Source organism: Scomber scombrus, chromosome 7, assembly GCF_963691925.1.
Source record: "Scomber scombrus chromosome 7, fScoSco1.1, whole genome shotgun sequence".
Classification (NCBI taxonomy): domain Eukaryota; kingdom Metazoa; phylum Chordata; class Actinopteri; order Scombriformes; family Scombridae; genus Scomber; species Scomber scombrus.
In genome coordinates, this window is record NC_084976.1 from 17,370,102 (window position 1) to 17,393,636 (window position 23,535).

Below are 23,535 nucleotides of genomic sequence, written 5' to 3' on the forward strand. Positions count from 1 at the left end.
AAAGTTTCAATAATCGAATATAAAACTTTAATAGTTAAGTTACATACAAGCATATTCTGCAGATAGGTTAGTCATTCTGTTCATTTCTTGTAGAAACAAAATGGGATTCTTCATGATTGCAGTTAAAGTGCTGCTTGGTCCTGTGTATAAAATACTTTCTTTGGTGAAACAGTTCAGGCACTTCTGCTCAATTATGAACTCGGACTGTTGAAAAAACATTAAACTGCAACATTACAATCAATAAAGAATTTCCCTAAATACAAACACTACTGTAGAACAAATCGTATTTGTGATGAGCTCAGTGTCAAAGGTAATCCAGCTTTAATTACTGTCCATTGGTCATAGTATCAAGTATCTCGCACTAAACAGAAGATGGTACCAGAAATCAGCAACTGCTAAGGTTTGTTTCCATCAAGCGACTCCATCTTAAGAGAAAAAAGGACTGGCCATAAGAGAGTCCCAGTTCACGAGGTATAGAACTGAATGGATAGTAAAAGTATAAAGAAAACATGAGAGGGTACAAAATGCATTTTTCACAGTGGACATTTCGACTTGCAGTAGGAAAAGCACAAGTGTTACTATTAACAGCAACAAGTCAACCCTGAAGCCAGAGCCTCTAAATGGAATTGAGCCGTTATTGATTTTATTATTGTCAAGATGTCTTCTGTGAAAACTCTTTTAACTCACACGGCTAAAAGATCACAGAGTCAAATCTCCAAGTTTGCAGTCAGTACATTCAATAAATAACCAACTGCTCTGCTGAAGCTGCTTGGTCTGAAAATGAGTTGAGGATAAGATAGGGATTAATCCAGCTCTTTGGAAACATAAAGTTGACAAAACAATCAGTGTAGTATTGCTCTCAGTGTCCTCTCAATGACTATCGTGACCCATCTGTGTGTTGACCAGCATGTGGTAGATGCCTTTCTTGGCCAGCAGCTGTTGATGTGTCCCCTGCTCTACCACCACTCCTGCCTGGAAGACAGCGATGCGGTCTGCGTTTTGAATGGTGGACAGACGGTGAGCCACAACGATACACGTCCTGCCCTGCCTGGCTTGGTCCAGCGCATCCTGCACCACCTAGAGAGAGCGGAGGGGTGGAAGAGGAAATGAAAACGAGCCAAATCTGGCAGTATTCACAATCAACCGCCAGTCAGAAGAGGAACCTGATTTTTTTTTTTTTTATAGCGTTTACTTATAAAATACTTAAATGGTGTCTTGTAATTATTATAAATGAGAATTTGTGTGTCTGTGAATTATCTGTGTGTCTATTTTAAGCCCCTCCCTGAGCTACTACCTTATCGTGGTGGAGGGGTTTGAGTGTCCCAATGACCCCAGGAGCTCCGTTGTCGGGGGCTTTATGCCCCTGGTAGGGTCACCCAAGGCAAACAGGTCCGGGGGGAGGGACCAGACAAAGCGTAGCTCACAAAAAACCCCTTATGACGAGTAATATAAATGGAACCTCGTTTCCCCTGCCCGGACGCGGGTCACCGGGACCCCCCCCCCTGGAGCCAGGCCTGGGGATGGGGCTCGATGGCGAGCGCCTGGTGGCCGGGCCTGCACCCATGGGGCCCGGCCAGGCACAGCCCGAAGAGGCAACGTGGGACCCCCTTCCCGTGGGCTCACCACCCGTAGGAGGGGCCAAAGGGGTCGGGTGCAGTGTGAGCTGGGCAGCAGCCGAAGGCGGGGACCTTGGCGGTCCGATCCTCGGCTGCAGAAGCTAGCTCTAGGGACGTGGAATGTCACCTCTCTGGCGGGGAAGGAGCCTGAGCTGGTGCGCGAGGTTGAGAAGTTCCGACTAGATATAGTCGGCCTCACCTCGACGCATAGCAAGGGCTCTGGAACCAGTCTTCTCGAGAGGGGTTGGACTCTCGTCCACTCTGGAGTTGCCATTGGTGAAAGGCGCCGGGCAGGGGTGGCAATACTTATTGCCCCTCGGCTTGGCGCCTGTATGTTGGAGTTTACCCCAGTGGATGTAAGGGTAGCCTCCCTCCGCCTACGGGTGGGGGGACGGATCCTGACTGTTGTTTGTGCCTATGGCCCAAACAGCAGTTCAGAGTATCCACCCTTTCTGGACTCCTTGGAGGGGGTGCTGGAAAGTGCTCCCTCTGGGGATTCCATCATTCTGCTGGGGGACTTCAACGCTCACATTGGCAGCGACAGTGAGACCTGGAAGGGTGTGATTGGGAGGAACGGCCCCCCCAATCTGAACCCGAGCGGTGTTCTGTTATTGGACTTCTGTGCTCGTCACAGATTGTCCATAACAAACACCATGTTCAAGCATAAGGGTGTCCATATGTGCACTTGGCACCAGGACACCCTAGGCCGCAGTTCGATGATTGACTTTGTAGTCGTGTCGTCGGACTTGCGGCCGCATGTCTTGGAAACTCGGGCAAAGAGAGGGGCGGAGCTGTCAACTGATCACCACCTGCTGGTGAGTTGGCTCCGATGGTGGGGGAGGATGCCGGTCAGACCTGGCAGACCTAAACGCATTGTGAGGGTCTGCTGGGAACGTCTGGCAGAGTCTCCTGTCAGAGAGAGCTTCAATTCCCACCTCCGGGAGAACTTTGACCATGTACCGGGGGAGGCGAGGGACATTGAGTCCGAGTGGGCCATGTTCCGCGCCTCCATTGTCAAGGCCCGAACCCGCTGGTGGACACCGGCGGTGAGGGATGCCGTCACGCTGAAGAAGGAGTCCTATAGGGCCTTTTTGGCCTGTGGGACTCCGGAGGCAGCAGGCAGGTACCGGCAGGCCAAGCGGGGGGCGGCTGCGGCGGTCGCTGAGGCAAAAACCCGGACATGGGAGGAGTTCGGTGAGGCCATGGAGAACGACTTCCGGACGGCTTCGAAGAGGTTCTGGACCACCATCCGGCGTCTCAGGAGGGGGAAGCAGTGCACCGTCAATACTGTGTATGGGGGTGACGGTGCCCTGCTGACCTCGACTCGGGACGTCGTGGATCGGTGGAAGGAATACTTCGAAGACCTCCTCAATCCCACCGACACGCCTTCCGGTAAGGAAGCAGGGCCTGGGGACCCGGTTGTGGGCTCTCCTATCTCTGGGGCTGAGGTCGCCGAGGTGGTCAAGAAGCTCCTCGGTGGCAAGGCCCCGGGGGTGGATGAGATCCGCCCGGAGTTCCTCAAGGCCCTGGATGTTGTGGGGCTGTCATGGTTGACACGACTCTGCAACATCGCGTGGACATCGGGGGCAGTGCCTCTGGATTGGCAAACTGGGGTGGTGGTCCCTCTTTTTAAGAAGGGGGACCGGAGGGTGTGTTCCAACTATAGGGGGATCACACTCCTCAGCCTCCCTGGTAAGGTCTATTCGGGGGTACTGGAGAGGAGGGTCCGTCGGATAGTCGAACCTTGGATCCAGGAGGAGCAATGTGGTTTTCGTCCGGGTCGTGGAACTGTAGACCAGCTCTACACCCTCTGCAGGATCCCTGAGGGTGCATGGGAGTTTGCCCAACCAGTCCACATGTGCTTTGTGGACTTGGAAAAGGCATTCGACGGGAGTACGGGGTATCGGACCCCCTGATACAGGCCGTCCGTTCCCTGTACGACCGGTGTCAGAGCTTGGTCCGCATAGCTGGTAGTAAGTCGGACTCGTTTCCGGTGGGGGTTGGACTCCGCCAGGGCTGCCCTTTGTCACCGATCCTGTTCATAATTTTTATGGACAGGATTTCTAGGCGCGGCCAGGGCGTTGAGGGGTTCCGGTTTGGTGACCTCAGGATTGGGTCACTGCTTTTTGCAGATGATGTGGTCCTGTTGGCTTCATCAGACCGTGACCTCCAACTCTCACTGGATCGGTTCGCCGCCGAGTGTGAAGCGGCCGGGATGAGAATCAGCACCTCCAAATCCGAGTCCATGGTCCTCAGCCGGAAAAGGGTGGAGTGCACCCTTCGGGTCGGGGATGAGATCCTGCCCCAAGTGGAGGAGTTCAAGTACCTCGGGATCTTGTTCACGAGTGAGGGAAGGATGGAGCGGGAGATCGACAGGCGGATCGGTGCGGCGTCTGCAGTAATGCGGGCTCTGCACAGATCCGTCGTGGTGAAGAGAGAGCTGAGCCGAAAGGCGAAGCTCTCGATTTACCAGTCGATCTTCGTTCCTACCCTCACCTATGGTCATGAGCTTTGGGTAGTGACCGAAAGAACGAGATCGCGGGTACAAGCGGCCGAAATGAGCTTCCTCCATAGGGTGGCTGGGCTCTCCCTTAGAGATAGGGTGAGAAGCTCAGTCATCCGGGAGGAGCTCGGATGTAGACCCGCTGCTCCTCCGCGTTGAGAAGAGCCAGATGAGGTGGCTCGGGCATCTAGTTAGGATGCCTCCCGGACGCCTCCCGGGTGAGGTGTTCAGGGCACGTCCCACCGGTAGGAGACCCCGGGGAAGACCCAGGACACGCTGGAGAGACTATGTCTCTCGGCTGGCCTGGGAACGCCTCGGGATCCCCCGGGAAGAGCTGGACGAAGTGGCTGGGGAGAGGGAAGTCTGGGTTTCCCTGCTTAGGCTGCTGCCCCCGCGACCCGACCCCGAATAAGCGGAAAGAAGATGGATGGATGGATGGTCTATTTTAAGCTGAATACTCTGCTGTGTGTTATACATGGATACATTATACAAAGATGTTCTTTTTAAAGTTGAGATGTAAAGAAAGATGCCTTTTTAACCCTTTTAGTTCACATCCACAGTCATATTGTAAACCTATCAATCAAACTTCAACTTTTAGCAGCACAGAAATACAATTTTTCATTTTTTTAATGTGATTTATTAAAATAGTACAAGGTGCTAGAAGACTGGGTGGTGAAAGGATAAAGAAATATTTCTACTCATTCAGTACCAGTCGAAAGTTTGGACACACTCTCTCAGTACTGTGTATCCATAAAGTAAAATTAACACAAACTAACTCCTACTTGAGAAGATAATATTTGGTTTGGTCTAAACTTCTAATCGCTGCTTGCATCTTTGATGGGGGGGGACTCATTTGAAGCCAATTTTTTTTCATATTGACCACCATTCACAGGTCATAAATCCCCCCTTGATCAGCCTCGGAAGTGAGAAATAAAACCAGGAGACACAAACTCACCTTCTCACTCTCAGTGTCGAGTGCAGATGTGGCCTCATCCAGCAGCAGCAGTTTGGGGTTGCGGAGGATGGCTCGGGCAATGGCTATACGCTGCTTCTGACCACCTGACAGCTGGGTCCCCTTATCACCTGCCTGAGTGTTGTACCCCTGCTCATACAAACAGAGAGAGAACATTTTTGTTATGTTGCCAAAATAATCACAGAAGCAAACTGTAATCAACACATTTTTTACTGAATGTTTTGTGGATTGTCCTGAATAAGTGGGAGCCTTCTCCTGAAAAGAGAGATTTTTATTGAATTTTAAAATGTAATTTAAAATGTAATTTATTAAATCTGTGAGCCCCACAGACAAAATTATATTCACCAGATACACACAAATTTCTATTAACCTGGGCATATAAAGCCAAGACTACCTGCATGACTGGATACCAGCAGAAGCACGTGAGGAGAAATGTTTTTTTAACTTTGTAATTTTAGTGAATGATTCTTTTTTATTAACTCTGGTGAGTCAGAAACTGAAGTCGGCGCTCTGACAGACACTATATCCCAGTTGGAGCAATTTATGTGTGTGACTAAGAGAGATTTTATAGATGTCCTTGAGATGTTGTAAAGATAAAATGAACAGTATTTTCATGATTGGGTGTGTAGAGCATGACTGAAACATCATGACATACCTTTGGCAGGCCGTCTATGAAGTTGTGAATGTTGGCCGCTTTAGCAGCTGCCTGTATCTCTTCCATAGTTACAGTGCGGCTGTTGTCTCCATAGGCGATGTTCTCAGCTATGGTGCAGTCAAACAGCACAGGCTCCTGCGATACAATGCCTATCTGGGCTCTTAGCCAGTGGATGTTAAGCTGGTCCACACGTTTGCTATCCAGCACCTGAAGGATAAAATGGTGGCAGAAATTATAGCAAGAGGAGAGGATTTCTTAAAATGTCACTATATCACAGTCAGTGGGAATTTAGATAAAAATGAATGTCTTATTATACTAGAGGACTTGCAGAAGAGGGCCTTGAAATGGTTGTGATAACGTGAGTCCAGGAGATAGCAATGAATACTACTCTTTTTCAGAAATGTCAGCAGCTTCAGCAATCCCATCAAGATAAAATATAGTAATCAAGATAAAAATGCACGCTAAATAAACCTCAAGGTCCCAGTCTCATTAGCAGAGTGCTGTAAAACATCTATAAACACACAGGCCAGCTAACCATTAGCTCAATAACAGTAGGTTAACAGTCACAAGCGTTATGAAGCTAGTGACGCTGAACTTGCGTGTGTGTTTGTCTTCTCACCACTCTCCCTTGCATGGGGTCGTAAAACCTCTCCAGAAGCTGGATGGTCGTGCTCTTTCCACAGCCGCTGCTCCCCACCAAGGCCAGAGTCTCTCCCTTGCTCACCTTCAGGTTGAGCCCTCGGAGGATGGGTAGGTCCGGGCGTGATGGATAGTTAAATTTAACACCCTCAAAACGCACATTACCATCGAATTTGTCCTGGAGTTTTAAGAGATGAGACACGAAAAAATTACTTTATTATCATGTGTGTAAGGAGCTGTATATTAAGTATGGTGTGTATTCTTGTGTTAGGTACCGGTGACTCTCCCGCCTCTGACAGGTTATCAATGGCAGGCTCTCTGTTCATCAGCAACATGAGGTGGGAAGCAGACATTTTGGCCTTAGCGTAGTTGGGAGTGAAGGAGTTGGCCTCGCCGACGGCCATAGCACCGAACAAAACAGCTGAAATCACCCTAAGAGAGGAAGTCACATTAAAAAATTAAACAGACTTTTTTTTTTGTTGCCTCACATTAGTTTTACCTTTCACATTTAAGAGTCAATGAGATTACATGGGATTGCATAATTCTGACCTAGCATGAACAATGGCATCTTGACCTGTGTGCATACAGCAGGTATTCAAGAAATTCATGTGTCAACAGGCCACCATTTCCCTTACTTACACACCTACACAAGACAGTTCAGTTTGAAGTGAAAATATGAGTTGGCTGATATGTTTACATGAGGTTTAGTCTGTTCAGCTCACATGTTAATTATACACTGCAGGTTATCATGATAATAAATCTGTCTCAGACTGTTTCGCACGCTATCACAATGGGAGGAGAAGGTAATCAAGCCAGTTGTATTTCTTCAATTTTGTACACATTATTTCTAAAATATGGATGATGAATATGAGATGAATAATGGATAAAATAAAGTTATATTATAAGCTGACTGGAAGGAGGCCATTAACCTTTATATTTAGCCACATTACCCCCTTTTCATTTTCCCTAAACTTGTGTCAAAGTTGGGACATTTTGGTCCACACTGTTTGATAATTTTCTATATGTATATACTTTACACCCTGTATCTGCATGTTTTAGTGCTTCATTAAAGCTATATCCATTCTCAGTGAAAATATCTTTTTAATTGCACCATTACAAAACTTTGGGATTTTGGAAAGAATCAAGGTCTGAGGATTTCGATAGTACACATGCTTGTATTGATGGACCTGCTAAATGCACACACACAGAGACACACATACACACACACACACACACACACACACACACACACACACACACACACACACACACACACACACACACACACACACACACACACACACACACAGAGACACACAGACACACACACAGAGACACACAGACACACACACACACACACACACATGCAGGTGAGGAGTTAATATTTCAGTGTTTTATAATTTTATGGTCCCTCAGAAGCTCGAGGTGTAATGAACTTTGGACTTCCTCACAGTGTAACAGGTAGAATATAAATGTAGGCAGTGGCTCCTCCTAACAATGACACTATAAAATACGTCATACATATCCTAAAACATGTGCGTGTGCCAGCTTGATCACTAAAGCTGCAGGTTTCTTGAATTGCGATGAGGGTCTGGCTGGCCCTTCACACACTTTAGGTCTGACTAATGATTAAAAGCAATATAAACAGCCTCTCCTCCCAGCAAGAGTTCTTTGTTCTGAAGGTATCTGTTATAGCCTACGAGTCACGCAAACTTTTGGACAGCTTCTCTATCATGAACTAAAAGTCCAGACTGTTGATATCCTGTATGAAGAGACAAGACAAAATCATGCTGTCACTTTACTCACAGGTATACCCCTTCGACATCCATCCTTCCATGCTGAATGAGCCAAGCTCCAAAGCGGAACGCGCCCGCATAAGCAAAGTAGATCATGGCCTGGGAGAAGGAAAAGGTTAAACCGTACACATGGGCCTTTTTCTGGGAGTTCCTGTACAGAGAGAGAGAAAAAAAGATGGCATCAGAAAGAGCCCTCCCCAAATTAAACATATAAAATAATGTATTCATTTTGTTCATATATGACATGGAGATGAAGGATCTGTGATTTAAGTAATGTGACTTCTCATACTTGAATGGCCCTTCGAGGTTTTCCTCATACAAAGACTCAAACTTGGGTTCTCTGGTGAGAGAGGCAACAGTGCGGATATTCTCGATGGCCTCTGTAGCAATCTGCAGAGACACACCACACAAACATCACATCTACTGTATAACACAGGGGTTCAATGTATCAATAACTGCTGCTCGGACTTACAGGGTCATAACAGTCCTTACCTTTCCAGCCTTCTCAAGCTCCTTCTTGTCTTCGGCAGCGTGTCCAGCAAGCAGCTGCATCTGCACAGATCCGGCCACTGCCATGACAGGCACCACAGACAGGATGAGCAGGGTCAGTTCCCATCCATAAACAAAGGCGATGATCACACTGGTGCCCAAGTTGGCTAAGTTCTGGGCCAGTGTGGCCATGCGTACTCCTGTAGCCTGAGCAGAGGTGAAAGATGTGAAGACAGCAGACAAAAAGTTCTCCCATCTTTTTAAAGCTTTTCCTACGTCAAATGGCTTAGTGTGCTGTGTATGTGTGACTGCTGTTGAGACTTACTCCTTGTACTTGGGCAGCGTCTGTGGCCAGTCTCGTAGTGAGCGCTCCAATGCTGTTTTTGGGGTTATCAAACCAGCCGAGGTCCTATAAGAAAACAGGGATTACCACTTTCCATTAGCGAAAATAAATTCACTTATTAAGAATTAAGAGACCTAAAACAAACAATATCAATTAAAAATGTGCTAAAAGAAAAGTTTAGCATTTTGGGAAACATGTTTGTTTACTTTCTTGTTTCAAGAGTTAGTTGAGAGGATCGGCTCAAGTCTGTCCAGTAAATATGAAGCTACTGCCATTCACAGTTTTTCAAGTGCGTCTTAAGACAACAGTCAGATGTCCAAATGAAAACTTAGAGGTTTTTTCTCACTGTAATCATTCCTCTTGTTCACACTGGCTGTTAAAGATCCCCTTCAAACATGCTTTCAATATAAGTGTGAAAATCCACAGTGTGTAAACACAGTCATTAAAAAGTTGATCTGAGTTGATCAGTCTTTTTAGCATCAAACTCACTCTTTGTGTGGAAGAGTAGTAACAAAAAGTTGAGTCACACACACACACACACACACACACACACACACACACACACACACACACACACACACACACACACACACACACACACACACACACACACACACACACACACACACACACACACACACAGTTTCATTGTTTTCACTGTGACTACTGCTTTGCTTCCCGCTTCGTGTGTATTTGTCTTTGGTAGAGGGGCTCAGCCTTTTGCCTTCAAGCAGAGACAGAGGAGAGGGCAGGGGAGAGGTAAGAAAAGAGAGGCTGGACTTCACAAATGACTGTCAGTTACAACAAAACCATATTTTACACCCTGCTAATATCAGGTCCTGGTTTTTTCAAGTACTGATAGAAGAACCAGCCTTTAAAATCCTCTTTGTTATCATTATTTCAGAACTGATTCCCCTTTAGAGACCTGTCTTGATCTCTTATTTCAGGTAGCTGCACTTACCTGTCTCATCATGGACTTAAAGGCCCCAAGTCTCAGTTTCAGGGTCAGCATCTCTCCAGATTTACCAAAACAGAAACCCTGTAAAAAAGTTACAGGCATGTTACACAAGCCTACCTGGGTATTGGCATGAACTTCTGTGACTTAACTGTCACCTCGCCATTGTGAGGTAAGATGAGGTGCGACTACAACACTTTCATGTCAGCATGTATGTATGTTGGTGACTATTTTGGATACATTTGATACATCAAGCGGTGTGACTGTAATTGGTAATAAGGTCCGTGCATTTGAAACCATTGGTTAGATATGTATTAAAGTAATTTTTGGGTTTAGGTATGTAGGGGTTATGGCTGATGAATGAGTTAGACATTTTTGGAAATTTGCTGCGAGTTATGAGAAGATTGACTTCAATATCACATGTCCAGTTAGCTGGTTGGTTTGGCTTCCAGGTAATTTAGATATGCCTGTAGGTGGACTTTGTTACCTTTGAACAAAGCCAGGCTCGGTGTTTGCCCCCTGTCTTATTGTAACTAACTGTATCTAACTTTAGCTATATTCTGTATTTATACTTGAGAGGAGTATCAGTCTTCTCATACAATACTCAGCAAAAAATTTTGCCAAAAAAGACAAAATATTTGTTTAAAGACAATGTACACACCGGTGAAATTAATGTAAGTCAATGCAATGCCTTCACAAATACAGTAATACCAACGTGCATGTGTGTGTGTGTGTGTGTGTGTATGTATTGATGCGCACCTGTAGAAACATGGTGAAAAAAGTTACACCTCCAATCGCAGCAAACATGAGGGAGAAAAATTCAGACCTTGCTCGGACAATTTCTTGATTTTTTTCTGTAAACACCTGAGAGGATGGAAGAAAAAGCTAGTTAACTCTCTTCATTCACTCTCATACCATTGTACATTTGCAAACACCATGGTTCAAAATTATTCACACCAAAAAAGTTCTCATGGCCATTTTTATGACTCTTTGTTGTGCAACGACAGTAAAAGTAACCTACAGTGATGATTTTGGAGAAGATGACAGCAAACAGAGGCTGCATTATTCCATTGATGATGGCACAAATGGTCCCCACCACAATGTAGGGCCACTCAGGAAGGTTGAGACGCATCACTTTTAGGAAAGACACAGGAGGAACATTTTCTTCCTGCAGAAAGAGGGAGAGAGAGCTGTGTCACATCTTTCTTGCTTTACCTGTCTTCCTTTTTTCTTTGGGAGAAGATTCAGTGTGAGCAAGCAAATGATCAAGCAAAAAATCAGAAATTCTGTTCTTCATGAGGATTTCTGAGGCTACTTGAGATACAAATGTTGACCCCTACAGCCTAATATCCTGAAAAAAAAGTGTAACACCACGGCTCACCTCTTCTGGCTTCTCCGATATATCCTTCAACTTTTCTTTCTCCTCTCTGTCTCCCTCTGAACCAGCAATGGAGGAGCCTCTTGTGGACTTCCTCCTGTGCAGAGATGACTGAGAGAAGGACTTGGCTAACGGTCTCTTTTCATCGTCGGACTGCACAAATTCACCCTCCTCCCCATCGTCGGCTTTCTGAAAGGTCTGCAGTAGAGAGAGACAAGAGGGAAACCACAGAGCCAAACATCAAAGACCATTCTGAAAGTTCTCCATTAGTCCAACCAAATGGTGTGTGAAAGTGTTAATGGGTACATTACCTGCATGGTGACGAGTGTATAGTAGACACCATTTTTTTCCATCAGCTGGTTGTGAGTCCCCAGCTCTACAACTTTGCCTTGATTGAAGCCAGCAATGACGTCAGCATTCCTGATAGTTGACAGGCGGTGGGCCACAACTATGGTGGTACGACCCAGTCGGACCTGCACACAAGGACACACTGAGGTTTTGTGTCACTGCTTACATTTACAAGAGGGGGATAAATGTATTTGTATGTATATAGAATATGTTTGCAATGTTAATGTGCTTGCAGCTTTGTGAGACTTTACTTTGGGCCCAGCTAAATGTTTACGTCAAAATACGTACATGCTGATGTTTAGCAGGTACAGGAATGTGATTAGTTTAGCTAATATATGGACAAAAGCCAGTGTACAGGACAAAGTCAAAGTTCAATTTGCTGGTTGCCACAAATGTAAAAGTCAGGGGATAACCAAAGTTGCTAGGTTTTGTCCTCTGGACACCATGGATACTTGTACCAAATTTCATGGATATCCTGCCAATATTTGTCAAGATCAAGCCTCAAGGTACAGGTCTGTCTGATGCAATTGGGTATCTCCGGGTCTGAAAAGTGAAGCCACTGCAGAAAAGCCTTAAACATGCATTGTTTCTAATCAGGGGAAAATGACCCTACTTCTCACTTGATTTATTACCTCAGTAAACATTTTCTTAATAAGTTTATGGTCTCAATTGCTAGTTTCAAGTTTTCTTCAATACAGCATGATGTTCATCTTGTAAATTATGGTCCCATTTAAAATTGATTGAGAAGTTGCTTAAAGTGCTGTAGACAGCTCTATGCTCTCATTCAAATATGGAGATTTCTTATCACCTCTGGTTCGAAAAAACAAACAAACATTGTGATGGACAACAGGAGCCCATCTTGGAATGCAGTATCCAGTTTTTTATTCATGCTTTCAGGTTCAAAACTTGCTGATTGTGCTACAGGAACAGTCATAGAATCGCCAAAGATATCAGGATAAATCTTCTGGGCATGATGAATATCTGCTCCCAGTTTCATGACAATCCATCCAGTAGTTACTGAGATATTTCAGTCTGGACCAAAGTGGTGGAGCGACTTACAGATAGACCAACATTACCATCCTTACAAAGAGTAGTAAAAAATGGAATCTAATTTATCTCAACTATATTTAGATAGCATTTCTTTTAAATGGCACAAAGTTTTTGGTAACCGGGCTCACTCAAGTGTCAAAGTACAAAGTTGATCCCTAAAGCTGTATTCTGAATGAAGCAGGGTCTGTATGTCTGTGTGTGATTGTACCTTGTCAAGGGCAGATTGCACAATTTTCTCACTCTCAGCATCAAGAGCAGATGTTGCTTCATCCAGCAGGAGAATTTTTGGGTTGCGGACCAGAGCTCGAGCAATTGCAATCCTCTGCTTCTGTCCTCCACTCATCTGAGTCCCTCGGTCACCGACCAGCGTCTCAAACTTCTGCTCAACGATAAGAGACTCATTATTAGCAAGTGGTGGACAGAGTTCTTTATAAGTACAGAGGACGAGGAGTCATGAATATTCATACATCAGGAAGGGTCATGATGAAGTCGTAAGCATTGGCCTCCTTGGCAGCTTGCTCAATCTCCTGCCTCGTCACGTCAGGTCGACCGTATTTGATGTTCTCTGCAATGGTCGTGGCAAAGAGGATTGGCTCTTGACTAACCACTCCAATCATCTCTCTCAAGTAGCGGACGTTAAGAGAACGAATGTCGTGATCATCAATGAATACCTACAAAGAGGGAGCCAAACACACACAACCGTGCATATTTGAAACATCTCTTAATGTAAAGCATCTTACCAATTGACAAAACCAACTATATTTTTGTGGATATACTGACAAACTTGAGAGACTGGAAATGTCACTTACTGATCCTTCATGTGGATCGTAGAACCTCTGCAGCAGCTGGATCGTGGTGCTTTTACCACAGCCGCTGCTACCCACTAAGGCAATGGTCTGTCCACTCTTCACACTCAAATTCAAGTTAGTTAAAATCTACAAATAATAACAACGTCAGTTATGAGACACTGTTTAAATAAAAACAAGTTTGTCAGAGAACAGCATACAGTGTCAGTGGGGAACATACTTTGACATCGGGCCTTGAGGGATAGCTGAAGTGGATGTTCTTGAACTCAATGTTTCCAGTGATTGAGTCAGGCTTGAAGCCAGTATCTGAATAGCTGTCGATGACCGGATCCTGTTGAGAAAAAGTTAACAATATTTCACTTAACTTCTAAAAACGTAGCTCAGTTCTTGTTTGTTGTTTGGCTACAGTGGGATAAAAAACCTGATTCTTATCATTACCTCAAACAGACAATAGGAGGAAGACTGTTAGCCCTGCAGGTTAGGGTTAGCGTATTTAACAAGGCTAATATTTATTATTTATACAGGTCTAAGTTTCCACTGCTTCTCTCTTTGTGCGTTCACACAAACACACACTCTCTCTCTCTCTCTCTCTCTCTCTCTCTCTCTCTCCCTCTCCCTCTCCCTCTCTCTCTCTCTCTTTCTCTCTCTCTCTCTCTCTCTCTCTCTCTCTCTCTCTCTCTCTCTCTCTCTCTCTCTCTCTCTCTCTCAATGTCCCTCTTGGAGTCCTCACCCTTCAGTATTTCAGACTAGAGAGTAAAGTTTATTTGTACAGCGCTTTTCTAGATGCTTCACAATCGAAAAAGATGAGGAGAGGGCCGAATGATTAAGGCGCATATCATATAACCACAACGTCCACCGCTTGACTCCCGATTAGAGGACCTTTGTTGCATGTCTTATCCCATGTTTCCTTTCTGTCTACTCTGACAGTTAAATAAAGGCAAAAGACTGAAAAATATCTTTACAGAAAGATATCGTTGTTTACTTTTAAAAAACATGAAACTGATAACTTCCCACTTCCCACTTCACACTTGTAATGTAATTTGTAATTCTGTTTGTCTTGTCTTGAGTTTTCAGGTAAGGTCTTTATATAAGCTTTTAGTTTCCTAGCCTACAGCACAAGTGTTTTTTAATTTGAATTCAGGTTTGCTGAGTAAAAGTGTGTTTAAGTAATATGTGAGTGCCCTTGTATACAACTCATATAATAATCTTTCATTTTTTAAGTGCAAAAAAGAAAGATTCAATATAAAAATCAGAAATGAAATAGAGGGGGAAAAAATAAATATGCTAGTCTAAACTGGTGGGTCTTTAGTTGCTTTTTAAAAGGTGCCCACAGATCTTAAGTCTAATGGAAGAGGTCGCTAAAGTTTAGGAGTCATGACTATGAATACACAGTTTCCTTTTCCTTTAAAGCCTGGAGCGTGGCACAACCAAAGAAACCCTGACAGGAGATTTCACACTTTTTCAGTTTTGCTTGAGGTTGTGCTTATGCTAATTTGTGTTCACGTGCAAACAAGCGTGCTACTCGTCAGTAGTTTCTAGAAAGCAGTATCCTGTATCTGTGCTTGATAAACTCATTCAAGTGTGTTGTCATAGTGAAAGACTAACAGGCACACTGTAAACTAAACACAGGCCCTCGTCTCAGAATAGTAATAGACTATACTATGAATAGACCCAGTGTGGGATTCACTAGAATAAACTGGTCATGCTGCATTTCTGAAACTATATGGATTATTTTAAATTCCACTGATGTCTCTGTATATGTGACAGGAGTGTGTGCAGTTTGTGGTGCTGTATGCATAATCTCACACCCGTAAAGTTTGAATCTTTTGGTAAATTTGTTAAATTCACAAAACATTCAGGAAATGTAGAGAACGGCAGCTGTGCGATATCAACCAGATGACCTGCAGTTTCTTCATTCAAACAGCAGGTGCTCCAATTAGAGCAAATTCCAACATCTCATTACTGACTCCAGGTTGTCGGCTGCATCAAAGTGGCTTCCTGGAGTGCCAGAGCACAGTGGTGCGTGTTCAGTGATAGAAACTGACAACTGTCCAGTAGCAAAGAAAATCTGTGGTGTTTTCTTTTGACATGTGTGCTCTAAGGAGAAAATGTTGCATTCCTTACATGATCAATGATGTTGTAGACTTTATATGCAGCTCCCCGGGCGCTGGCAAAGGACTGGATGTTGGGAGAGGTCTGTCCCATTGTGAATGCTCCAATAAGCACGACGAAAAACACCTTAAGACAAACACGTACATCACTCTAAGCTCTATCAAACTTCTTGTTGAAGGTCTCCCTAATGTCAAGAGTTTCAGTCATAATGTCACTACTCACGGTGAGTACAGATCCAATGGTGTACTCCTTACTCAGGATAAGTGTACTGCCATACCAGAAAGCCAGAGCATAGGACATGTAGATCATCAGGAAGGTGAAGCCCATGGCAATATTGGCAGAAATGGCCTTCTTTATTCCCATGTTCTTTGCATCTTCCAAGTTCTTATTATATCTGTGGTGCAGCACACACACAAAACAGACACAGAAATAAGCACTGATTCAAAGGACAGCAAAGAGTCCAGAAGCTATATTGGTAAATATATTTTAACTGAAATTAAGACAACAGGGCCCTTTAGCATAGAAAAATGTTTTGTTTTGTTCATCCAATTATTTAAAAAGGTTTTATCCCATTACAGCTTTCGCAGGGACTTTGATCATTTTATATTGATTTATCCTGCACAGATGTTTTGCACAGCATCAAAATGCAGTTATTATTTGAGAGCATACTGTACACACCTCTTGATCTCTCTGTCCTGACCACTGAAGGCAAACACTGTCCTGATGGCAGAAAGCACCTCTTCTGCCACGGCACCAGCTTTGGCATATGCAGTCTGCTCTTTAGCGGTGAAGTTGGTCAGCACCTGTTTATTAAAGGAGAAGATCATGTTGGTAGTAAGACTACCTGCAGGGTGTTGTGTCCACATGATAAACATAGGAAAAAATATAGATAACGAGAAAAAGGCAGATTTTAAAAGAGAAGCTTACTTTGCCGAAAATTGCAGCTGAAAGCCCCAACGCGGGGCTGACGGCCAGGATTACAAGAGTGAGTTTCCAGCCTTTGATGAAGCCAATGATAAAGGATGTGATGAAGGTGGAGAAGGCCTGGATCAGCATCCCCACCTTGTCTCCAATTCCCTCTTGGATCTTATAGACATCACTGCTCATGCAAATATAAAAAAATTACTGTGATATTTGGATGCACTTTGAACATCCTAAAAACTTTCTGTCAGAGATGCAAAGGTACTTTAAAATGATTTAGTTGCTTAATTGATTAGTTGAGCAACAGAAGCATCATCTAAACCTCAGTATTACAGTGTCTGATCTATATGTTACATACTCTGTGAGACGTGTGTTGAGCTCTCCTGTCTCAGTGACATCGAACCAGCTGATGTCCTGCTGCATGATACGATGGAAAAACAACTTGCGGATGCGTTTGACCTGCCGCCCGGCTGCCAGAGCCCAGAAGGAAACCTGCATGTAGGCCGCCACCAACACGACAAACCCCATGATGGAGTAGTAGATGGCAAAGCTGCGATGAAGAAGAGAGAAGAGGTACTTATGGCTTAAAAAAACTTTAATTTTTTATGCTTGAAGAAAAGTATGTTAGATTCTAAAGTTGTATTTCTTAGTTCCTGAAAATCGAATATTTGAGAACAACAATGCTTAATCTTTTTAAACGAATAATATAAAGTCATACCCTGTCATATCCTCTTCTAAGGTGCTGTTTATATAGATTTTGGTGAGCTCTGAAGAAAAGAAAATAACAAGAAACATTGTCACAAGGTGTTACATTGTTCTTAATTATTTATGTTAGGTGTGCATGCCTGTAACTGAAAACTCACTTTCGTATGACGTGTTATTGTTTGCTTGGCCATTATGTATAAAGCTGTCTGTCATGTCCCCAAACACTATACACATGAGAGGAAGCACCGCCCCGTGGACCGCCGCCATCACTGTCCCCAAGATGATCAACACAATGTCCGAGGCTTCTGCAAACCTGAACTGCAATCATGTAAAAAAAAAAAAAAAGGGAGCGTGTCGAGAGAAGATAGAAAGCAGAAATTAGTATCTATGTCTTGTGGATGCTCTTGATCACTTGTTAGTTACATAAATTTCTCCAGGATGGAAAAAAAACTTCAAACTGCACAAAGCAGCTATTATATTCTCCCAGTAGGGGACTACCGGAGTACACTCAAACAACAGGAGGATGTGCCGCACTCCCATCCTCCCCTCTGTGCTTCCCCTCTCACTTTAAACACACACACAAATCTAGACACACAAACACCTGGCCTGTTACACATGTATGATCACACCACTCACAGTCTAATAGCACCATCAACATCAGTCTGTTAATCTCTTTCTAATTTCAAAAACACTTCAATAACACGTTTCCTGTTTTCTTTCCTTGTTGCGCACACACACACACACACACACACACACACACACACACACACACACACACACACACACACACACACACACACACACACACACACACACACACACACACACACACAGGTGAGGAGTTAATATTTCAGTGTTTTATAATTTTATAGTCTCCAGGTGCACTATGGTGGTAATTTGATCAATATTTTGTAGCAACACAAACAAAGAATTACAAAGAATTTGACAAATTTAAAGAATGTACATTAAAAGACGGATTCACAATTTTTAAAGTGTTTAAAACAGGTGCTCAAATGAATATTAAAATAGGCTTTTCTTGCTGTAATCATTCCTCCCAGTTTTGCTGGCCATTAGAAGATCCCTTCATAATGGACTTATAATGTAGGTGATGCGGGACAAAATCCACAAGCCTCCATCTGTGTTAAAATGTATTTAAAAGTTAATCTGAGGCTAATTCAACATTACTGTTTCCCAAAGTCCAAGACTCGACCTTAAAACATTTTGTTTTATCCCAACCAACAGTCCACGGTCAAAGATAATCAGTTTACTGTCATTAACAACTAAAGAAACCAAATAATATTCACATTTAGGAAGCTGGAATTAGACAGAATTAGACATTTTCTTAAAAATGTCTCAAAATGATCAATTATCAAACAATTGCTGATTCATTTTATAGTTGTCAACTAATTGTCTAACTGACTTATTGTTGCTTATCTAGTGTTTTTAGTGCCAACGGTTCTTTTTGTTACTGTACCACCTGCATCATAGCTCAACAGGGAAACACTGTCCAAGGAAACATGAAGAGGGAATTTGATTTTGATTTTTTTTTAAACTGTAAATGTGGCAGATATCCCCTTGATATGACTATCTCAGACTACTGAAGCCTCATATTAGCTTCAGATACACTTTGAATGTGTTTAACACTAAATGACTGTGTGGACACATTGTGGATTTTGGCCCCCATCACTTACTATGAAAATACATTTGAAGGGGATCTTTTAGTTATCAGTATGAACAGGAGCAATGAGTACAGTGAGGAAAACATCTTTCAGTGTTTATATGGACACCTGACTGTTGTTTCTAGAAACACTTGAACAATTGTGGAGCTGTTCTTTAACCGTTTCTAAAGCATAATAATTACATTAAGTGACAGAGACAGATCACAGTGGGATGAATAAACTCACCAGAGCAAAGACGCCAACCAGAGGTATCTTTTCCAGTTTATCTTTCTTCTTCTCTTCATCCTTTTTGTCATCCTCTGCCTTGGTCTCACTGGATGAGTCGGATATAAAAGGAGAAAAAAAAAGAAAAAGAAGAAGAAGAAAAAAGATGAGGTCTAATATAAAGTCAGGAGGATAAGTGAGGTTTTGAAATAATCACGCAAACCCACTGAACTTGATTAGAGGAAGACAGAATGTAAAGTCTGTTTACCGTATTCGCCCATTTTCATGGGGTTTGGCATCAGCCAGCATTTCCATCTCTTCCTTCCCTTCCATGGTTGGGTCCTGTCAGAAGAAGAGGAAGAAGAGATGAACCTCTCTGAAATACAAACCTAATCAAATCATGAAACAGCAGCCTGAAGATCACTGCTCATTATGCGGATAATTGATCATTTAAAGCGGCGCCAATCAGAATAAAGAATAACATTGAAAGAATGAAACTGAAAGAATAAAATAAATAAAACCTGGGTAAAGCTTTGTCAGCTGCTATTCCGCCAGACCCGTGTTAGTCCTCTGGTCTATTCTTAACAGAGGTAGTGATCACATACATACACACACTCACACGCCTGCACCCAGAACTGTCTCAGTCCTCCCTCTCCCCTCCCCTCCCCTCCCCTCTCCTCCTCTCTCGTCCTCTCCTCCCTTCTCACGTGGCTTTACACTGCTGCAATACTCTTGCAAAAGGAACCTTGGCTGGTAACGAGAGCAGTGACCCTCTCCTCTCTCCGACCACACAGAAATTAACTGTGAATTTGATGTAAGCAGCTATCGGTGGTCTATTGTGGTGTTTTTGATCCTGGCTGTCAGTTCGATAATCTCCTGTTTATTTTTGCTCTCTTTGCAAATCATTGACCAGCTCACTGTCTGTCAACAGCTGGCAGGGGCGGGACCGACATTTCCTTACAGGTGGTTACTCTCTTCGCCTGTTAATTACAGAAATATTGACGAATATATTTTAGTTGAGGATTTAAGACAACAGTCAGGTGTACAAATGAAGGGTGAAAGAAGTTTTCCTCACTGTAATGATTCCTCCTGTTCATACTGGCTGTTAAAAGATCACCTGTAAGTGACTGGGGGCCAAAACACATTTAAAAGTTGACGTGAAGCTTATATGAGGCTTCAGCAGTCTGAGTTAGTCCCATCAAGTGGATATCTGCCACATTTACTGTATTTTTTTTAGCATCAAATTCCCTCTTTGTGGTTCCCTGTTGAACTGCAGTGGAAGAACAGTTACAAAACTAACTACATACACACTTTGTTTTTTTCTTCTTTCCTCTCCCATTAGTTATCTCACGACCCCTCAGATTTCCTGGTGAGCCTTTGATGGGGCCCAACCCCTAGGTTTGGAACCACTGGACTACACTGCACTGGACTACACTGTACTAGCTGACTGTATAGTATAAATATAAGAACAGTTAAATGCTGCTAACCCCTCGATGCATCAGTATTAATAATATAATAATGTCATACAGTATATAATAACATATCAGTCAGAGGGATGAAACAAGTACTTCTTTTTCAATACATTTAGTACATTTTGCTGGTAATACTTTTGTGCTTAAGTAGATTTTTTTCATGCAGGACTTTTGCTTGTAATGAAGTATTTTTATATTACTGTGTAGGTACTTTTTACGTATAGTTTTGCAAGCTGTGTAATGTATGTATGTTCTATTTATAGTAAATTTGTCCTTACTGACGTCGTGTGTACCTGGGTGTACTCCAGGACCCCAATGACATCATTGTTGGGTGTGGTTACAGGTGATTTACTCCCTAAAGTCCATCGTCAATGCAAAGTAGCAGTTCTCAAACCAAGCTTATATCACCAAGAAAACACATTTCAAATATCTAAAAATGTTGTTCAGCTCCTTCAGTGGCTGACTTCGGCCTACTCTGTTACAAAAGTATAGCCTATTCTATAAAGTATATATAAGATTGTATATATAAATCTACCACTACTGTTATTATTTCTCAGGACCAATCTTGGCCTGGCCCACAGTGAGTGGGATATACAACTACCACAATGGAGTCTTTCATGTAATCATCATTTTTACATTTAAGACTATTGCAGTGATGACTTTCGAGCTTCAGAAAAAAGCCGCCTTTTTCCCTCAAAAATTCAAACTTTAAGAAATTCAGGATGTTTGACAAACTTATTTCATATTTGCATAAACGTCACAGACTTTCCCTAACTTGTTGATAGAGTAAATATTTTTTCTGGTGTAGTCAACAACAGGTTCGACCTGTTCTTATTGGTTACAACTCTTCAGGCAAATTGAGATTGTAACAGGAAATGAAAGCTGGCCGACTGGCAGTTTGGGTCGAGGAATATCATCAGTAATGTTTACTTTACTTTACATCAGCAAATATTGTGACCAATTAGCTCAGAGAATGAGACAGCAACAATCAAACATACAACTATCTAAGTATTTGAAATAAACTCTTCCAAAACAAACAGCAGCATGTGGAAATTGGTAAAGAAAGCATTGAATGGAGGTGTGAGGTGATGATGACGATGAAAAAGATGATCCAGGGTGGATCCATGTTAAAGGAGAGAGATGTAGTATGTAGGTGGCTCAGGTGAGACAGTGGTCTTGAGTTGGACTTGCAGACCAGTGGTGGAAATTAAAGTGCGAGGAAAGCGTGCTGTACAACTTTGAGGTACTTAACTTGACAATTTCCAGTTCTTGCCAGAATTAGTCCGTTACATTTCTATACTTTCTACCTGACACTAGATTGAAATAGTCAGATTAGATAAGAATCAGATAAGAATTACATAAAAAATAATGCACTGTTAATATTTAAACCAGTGGTCCTAACGTTTTCTTTCATACGAGTTTAGAAGGAGCTCCATCAAAGAGTGATTTCCCCCCTAAAGTTTTCAGATAGTTTCATTAAATATTTGTAATAATCACCAAATATTTCACTAAATATAAACCAAAGATTAGAGAAAAGTCACAAAATGAATACTGTAACTGAAGACTGTAATGTGGTTAAAACAACTTCACCTCAGTAGTCTCTCCACCACTGACCAACTACAGACACAGTGAAAGACCAAAATAATGAGACATCTTGGAAAAATCTAATATTTGAAAGGACAAAGGGTAAGAGGAAAAAGCAACAAATAGAAGAGCACAGTTTTTAACAATGAACAGTTACTGCTGAGTCATGTGTGTCTGTGTGTGGTATCAAATCATCATATAACTGCAATACATGCGGTCGTAAAGTTTCCTCAATCTGGGCTAAAGTTGGGCTTCGTCAGTTTCACGTGTCTAATTAATCTATGCTGCAACTTCAACCACACAGAGGACACCGATATCTAGTGAACATGTGATGAAGGAAGTTGCTTTTACAATCACAAGATATCCATCTCTTGTTGACCTCTCATGTCGTGTGACTCATTGATAAAGTGACATAAAGACAGAAATTTCACATATGCCCTCATATTTTAAAAACTACCAAAATTACCTTTTTCTGTCATCTTTTCCAATTCTAAGTAATTTTCCACTGACATTAACTGATAAAAAAACCTAAAAAACAAACCTTGTTTGAAGGCAGCTTTTGATCCCTCTCATTTGTTTTTATAGCAGGTCCAACCAACGCAGAAGAGAGTCATACATCTCATCTTCATAAACAACCCAGTCATAAGTGAGTGAACTTGATAAAGGTCATTATATTTACAACTGTGTCATGTGTTTCCTTTCGAGAGAGTGGTTAATGTTGCAAACTATCTCATTGGAAATGTCACTCCTGTGGTTTGTCTGTCTGTGGTTTCATACGTGTCTCAGTTTGTGTCAGACGAGCTTGCTGCACAGATGTCTGAAACTAATTGCACACATGCAGTTGATTTATCACAACACATGACTGCAAAGTGCTGCTGTTCTGAAAAATGATATGGCAAAAAAAGAAGGCAAGTAAAGTCTTTCTGGAGGGTTTTTCCAATATCTTTGTGTTGCTTTCAAACCTCAGAATTAGATCGATTTTCACCTCAGAACACAATTAATCTTCATACCAAAAAAACAGAAAACGTGCAATATAATAGCCCTGAAATAAACTACCGTATTTGAAATGTTTTTGTTTTGATTCAGTTTTATGTTTTGTTGTTTGTGATGCTGTGTTTCACTATGTTATACTGAATATTATGTCCACCTCATCTACATTGCCTGTGTGGAGGAGCAGAAAAATTAGAAAGACATTACAGCTAATGTAACACAACAAAATAGCCTCACAAACATGCTCACATTAACCTGTTTTGGGACCCCATGAGTCCACTTTGACACCTGGATATATTTTCAAAACATGGCATATT

General features: G+C 42.7%; 1 protein-coding gene across 1 annotated transcript; it reads right to left on the bottom strand.

Annotated features, from left to right (window-relative positions):
* Window positions 1-4: 4 nt before the first annotated feature.
* On the bottom strand, window positions 5-19,822 carry abcb4 (ATP-binding cassette, sub-family B (MDR/TAP), member 4). The gene is made up of 28 exons (XM_062423309.1): window positions 19,694-19,822; window positions 19,441-19,514; window positions 19,194-19,281; window positions 17,448-17,607; window positions 17,303-17,351; window positions 16,943-17,134; window positions 16,591-16,762; window positions 16,342-16,466; window positions 15,886-16,057; window positions 15,676-15,789; window positions 13,772-13,882; window positions 13,555-13,680; window positions 13,213-13,416; window positions 12,954-13,124; window positions 11,659-11,820; window positions 11,351-11,545; window positions 10,991-11,137; window positions 10,729-10,833; window positions 9,976-10,053; window positions 8,997-9,080; window positions 8,675-8,878; window positions 8,472-8,572; window positions 8,193-8,333; window positions 6,662-6,818; window positions 6,367-6,564; window positions 5,748-5,954; window positions 5,075-5,221; window positions 5-1,077 (listed from the first exon to the last, which is right to left on the bottom strand). Exons 2-28 carry the CDS (start codon window positions 19,503-19,505, stop codon window positions 871-873), a joined length of 3,882 nt encoding a protein of 1,293 aa, XP_062279293.1. The 5' UTR covers window positions 19,506-19,514; window positions 19,694-19,822; the 3' UTR covers window positions 5-870.
* Window positions 19,823-23,535: the final 3,713 nt, after the last annotated feature.

Coding starts and splice junctions, on each gene's coding strand:
- abcb4 (XM_062423309.1), bottom strand. CDS start 19,505: ATGGAAGGGAAGGAAGAGATGGAAATGCTGGCTGATGCCAAACCCCAT. Junction 17,352..17,447: donor CAATAACACGTCATACGAAA/GTGAGTTTTCAG, acceptor TCTTTTCTTCAG/AGCTCACCAAAATCTATATA. Junction 17,135..17,302: donor TTAGAAGAGGATATGACAGG/GTATGACTTTAT, acceptor TCTTCATCGCAG/CTTTGCCATCTACTACTCCA.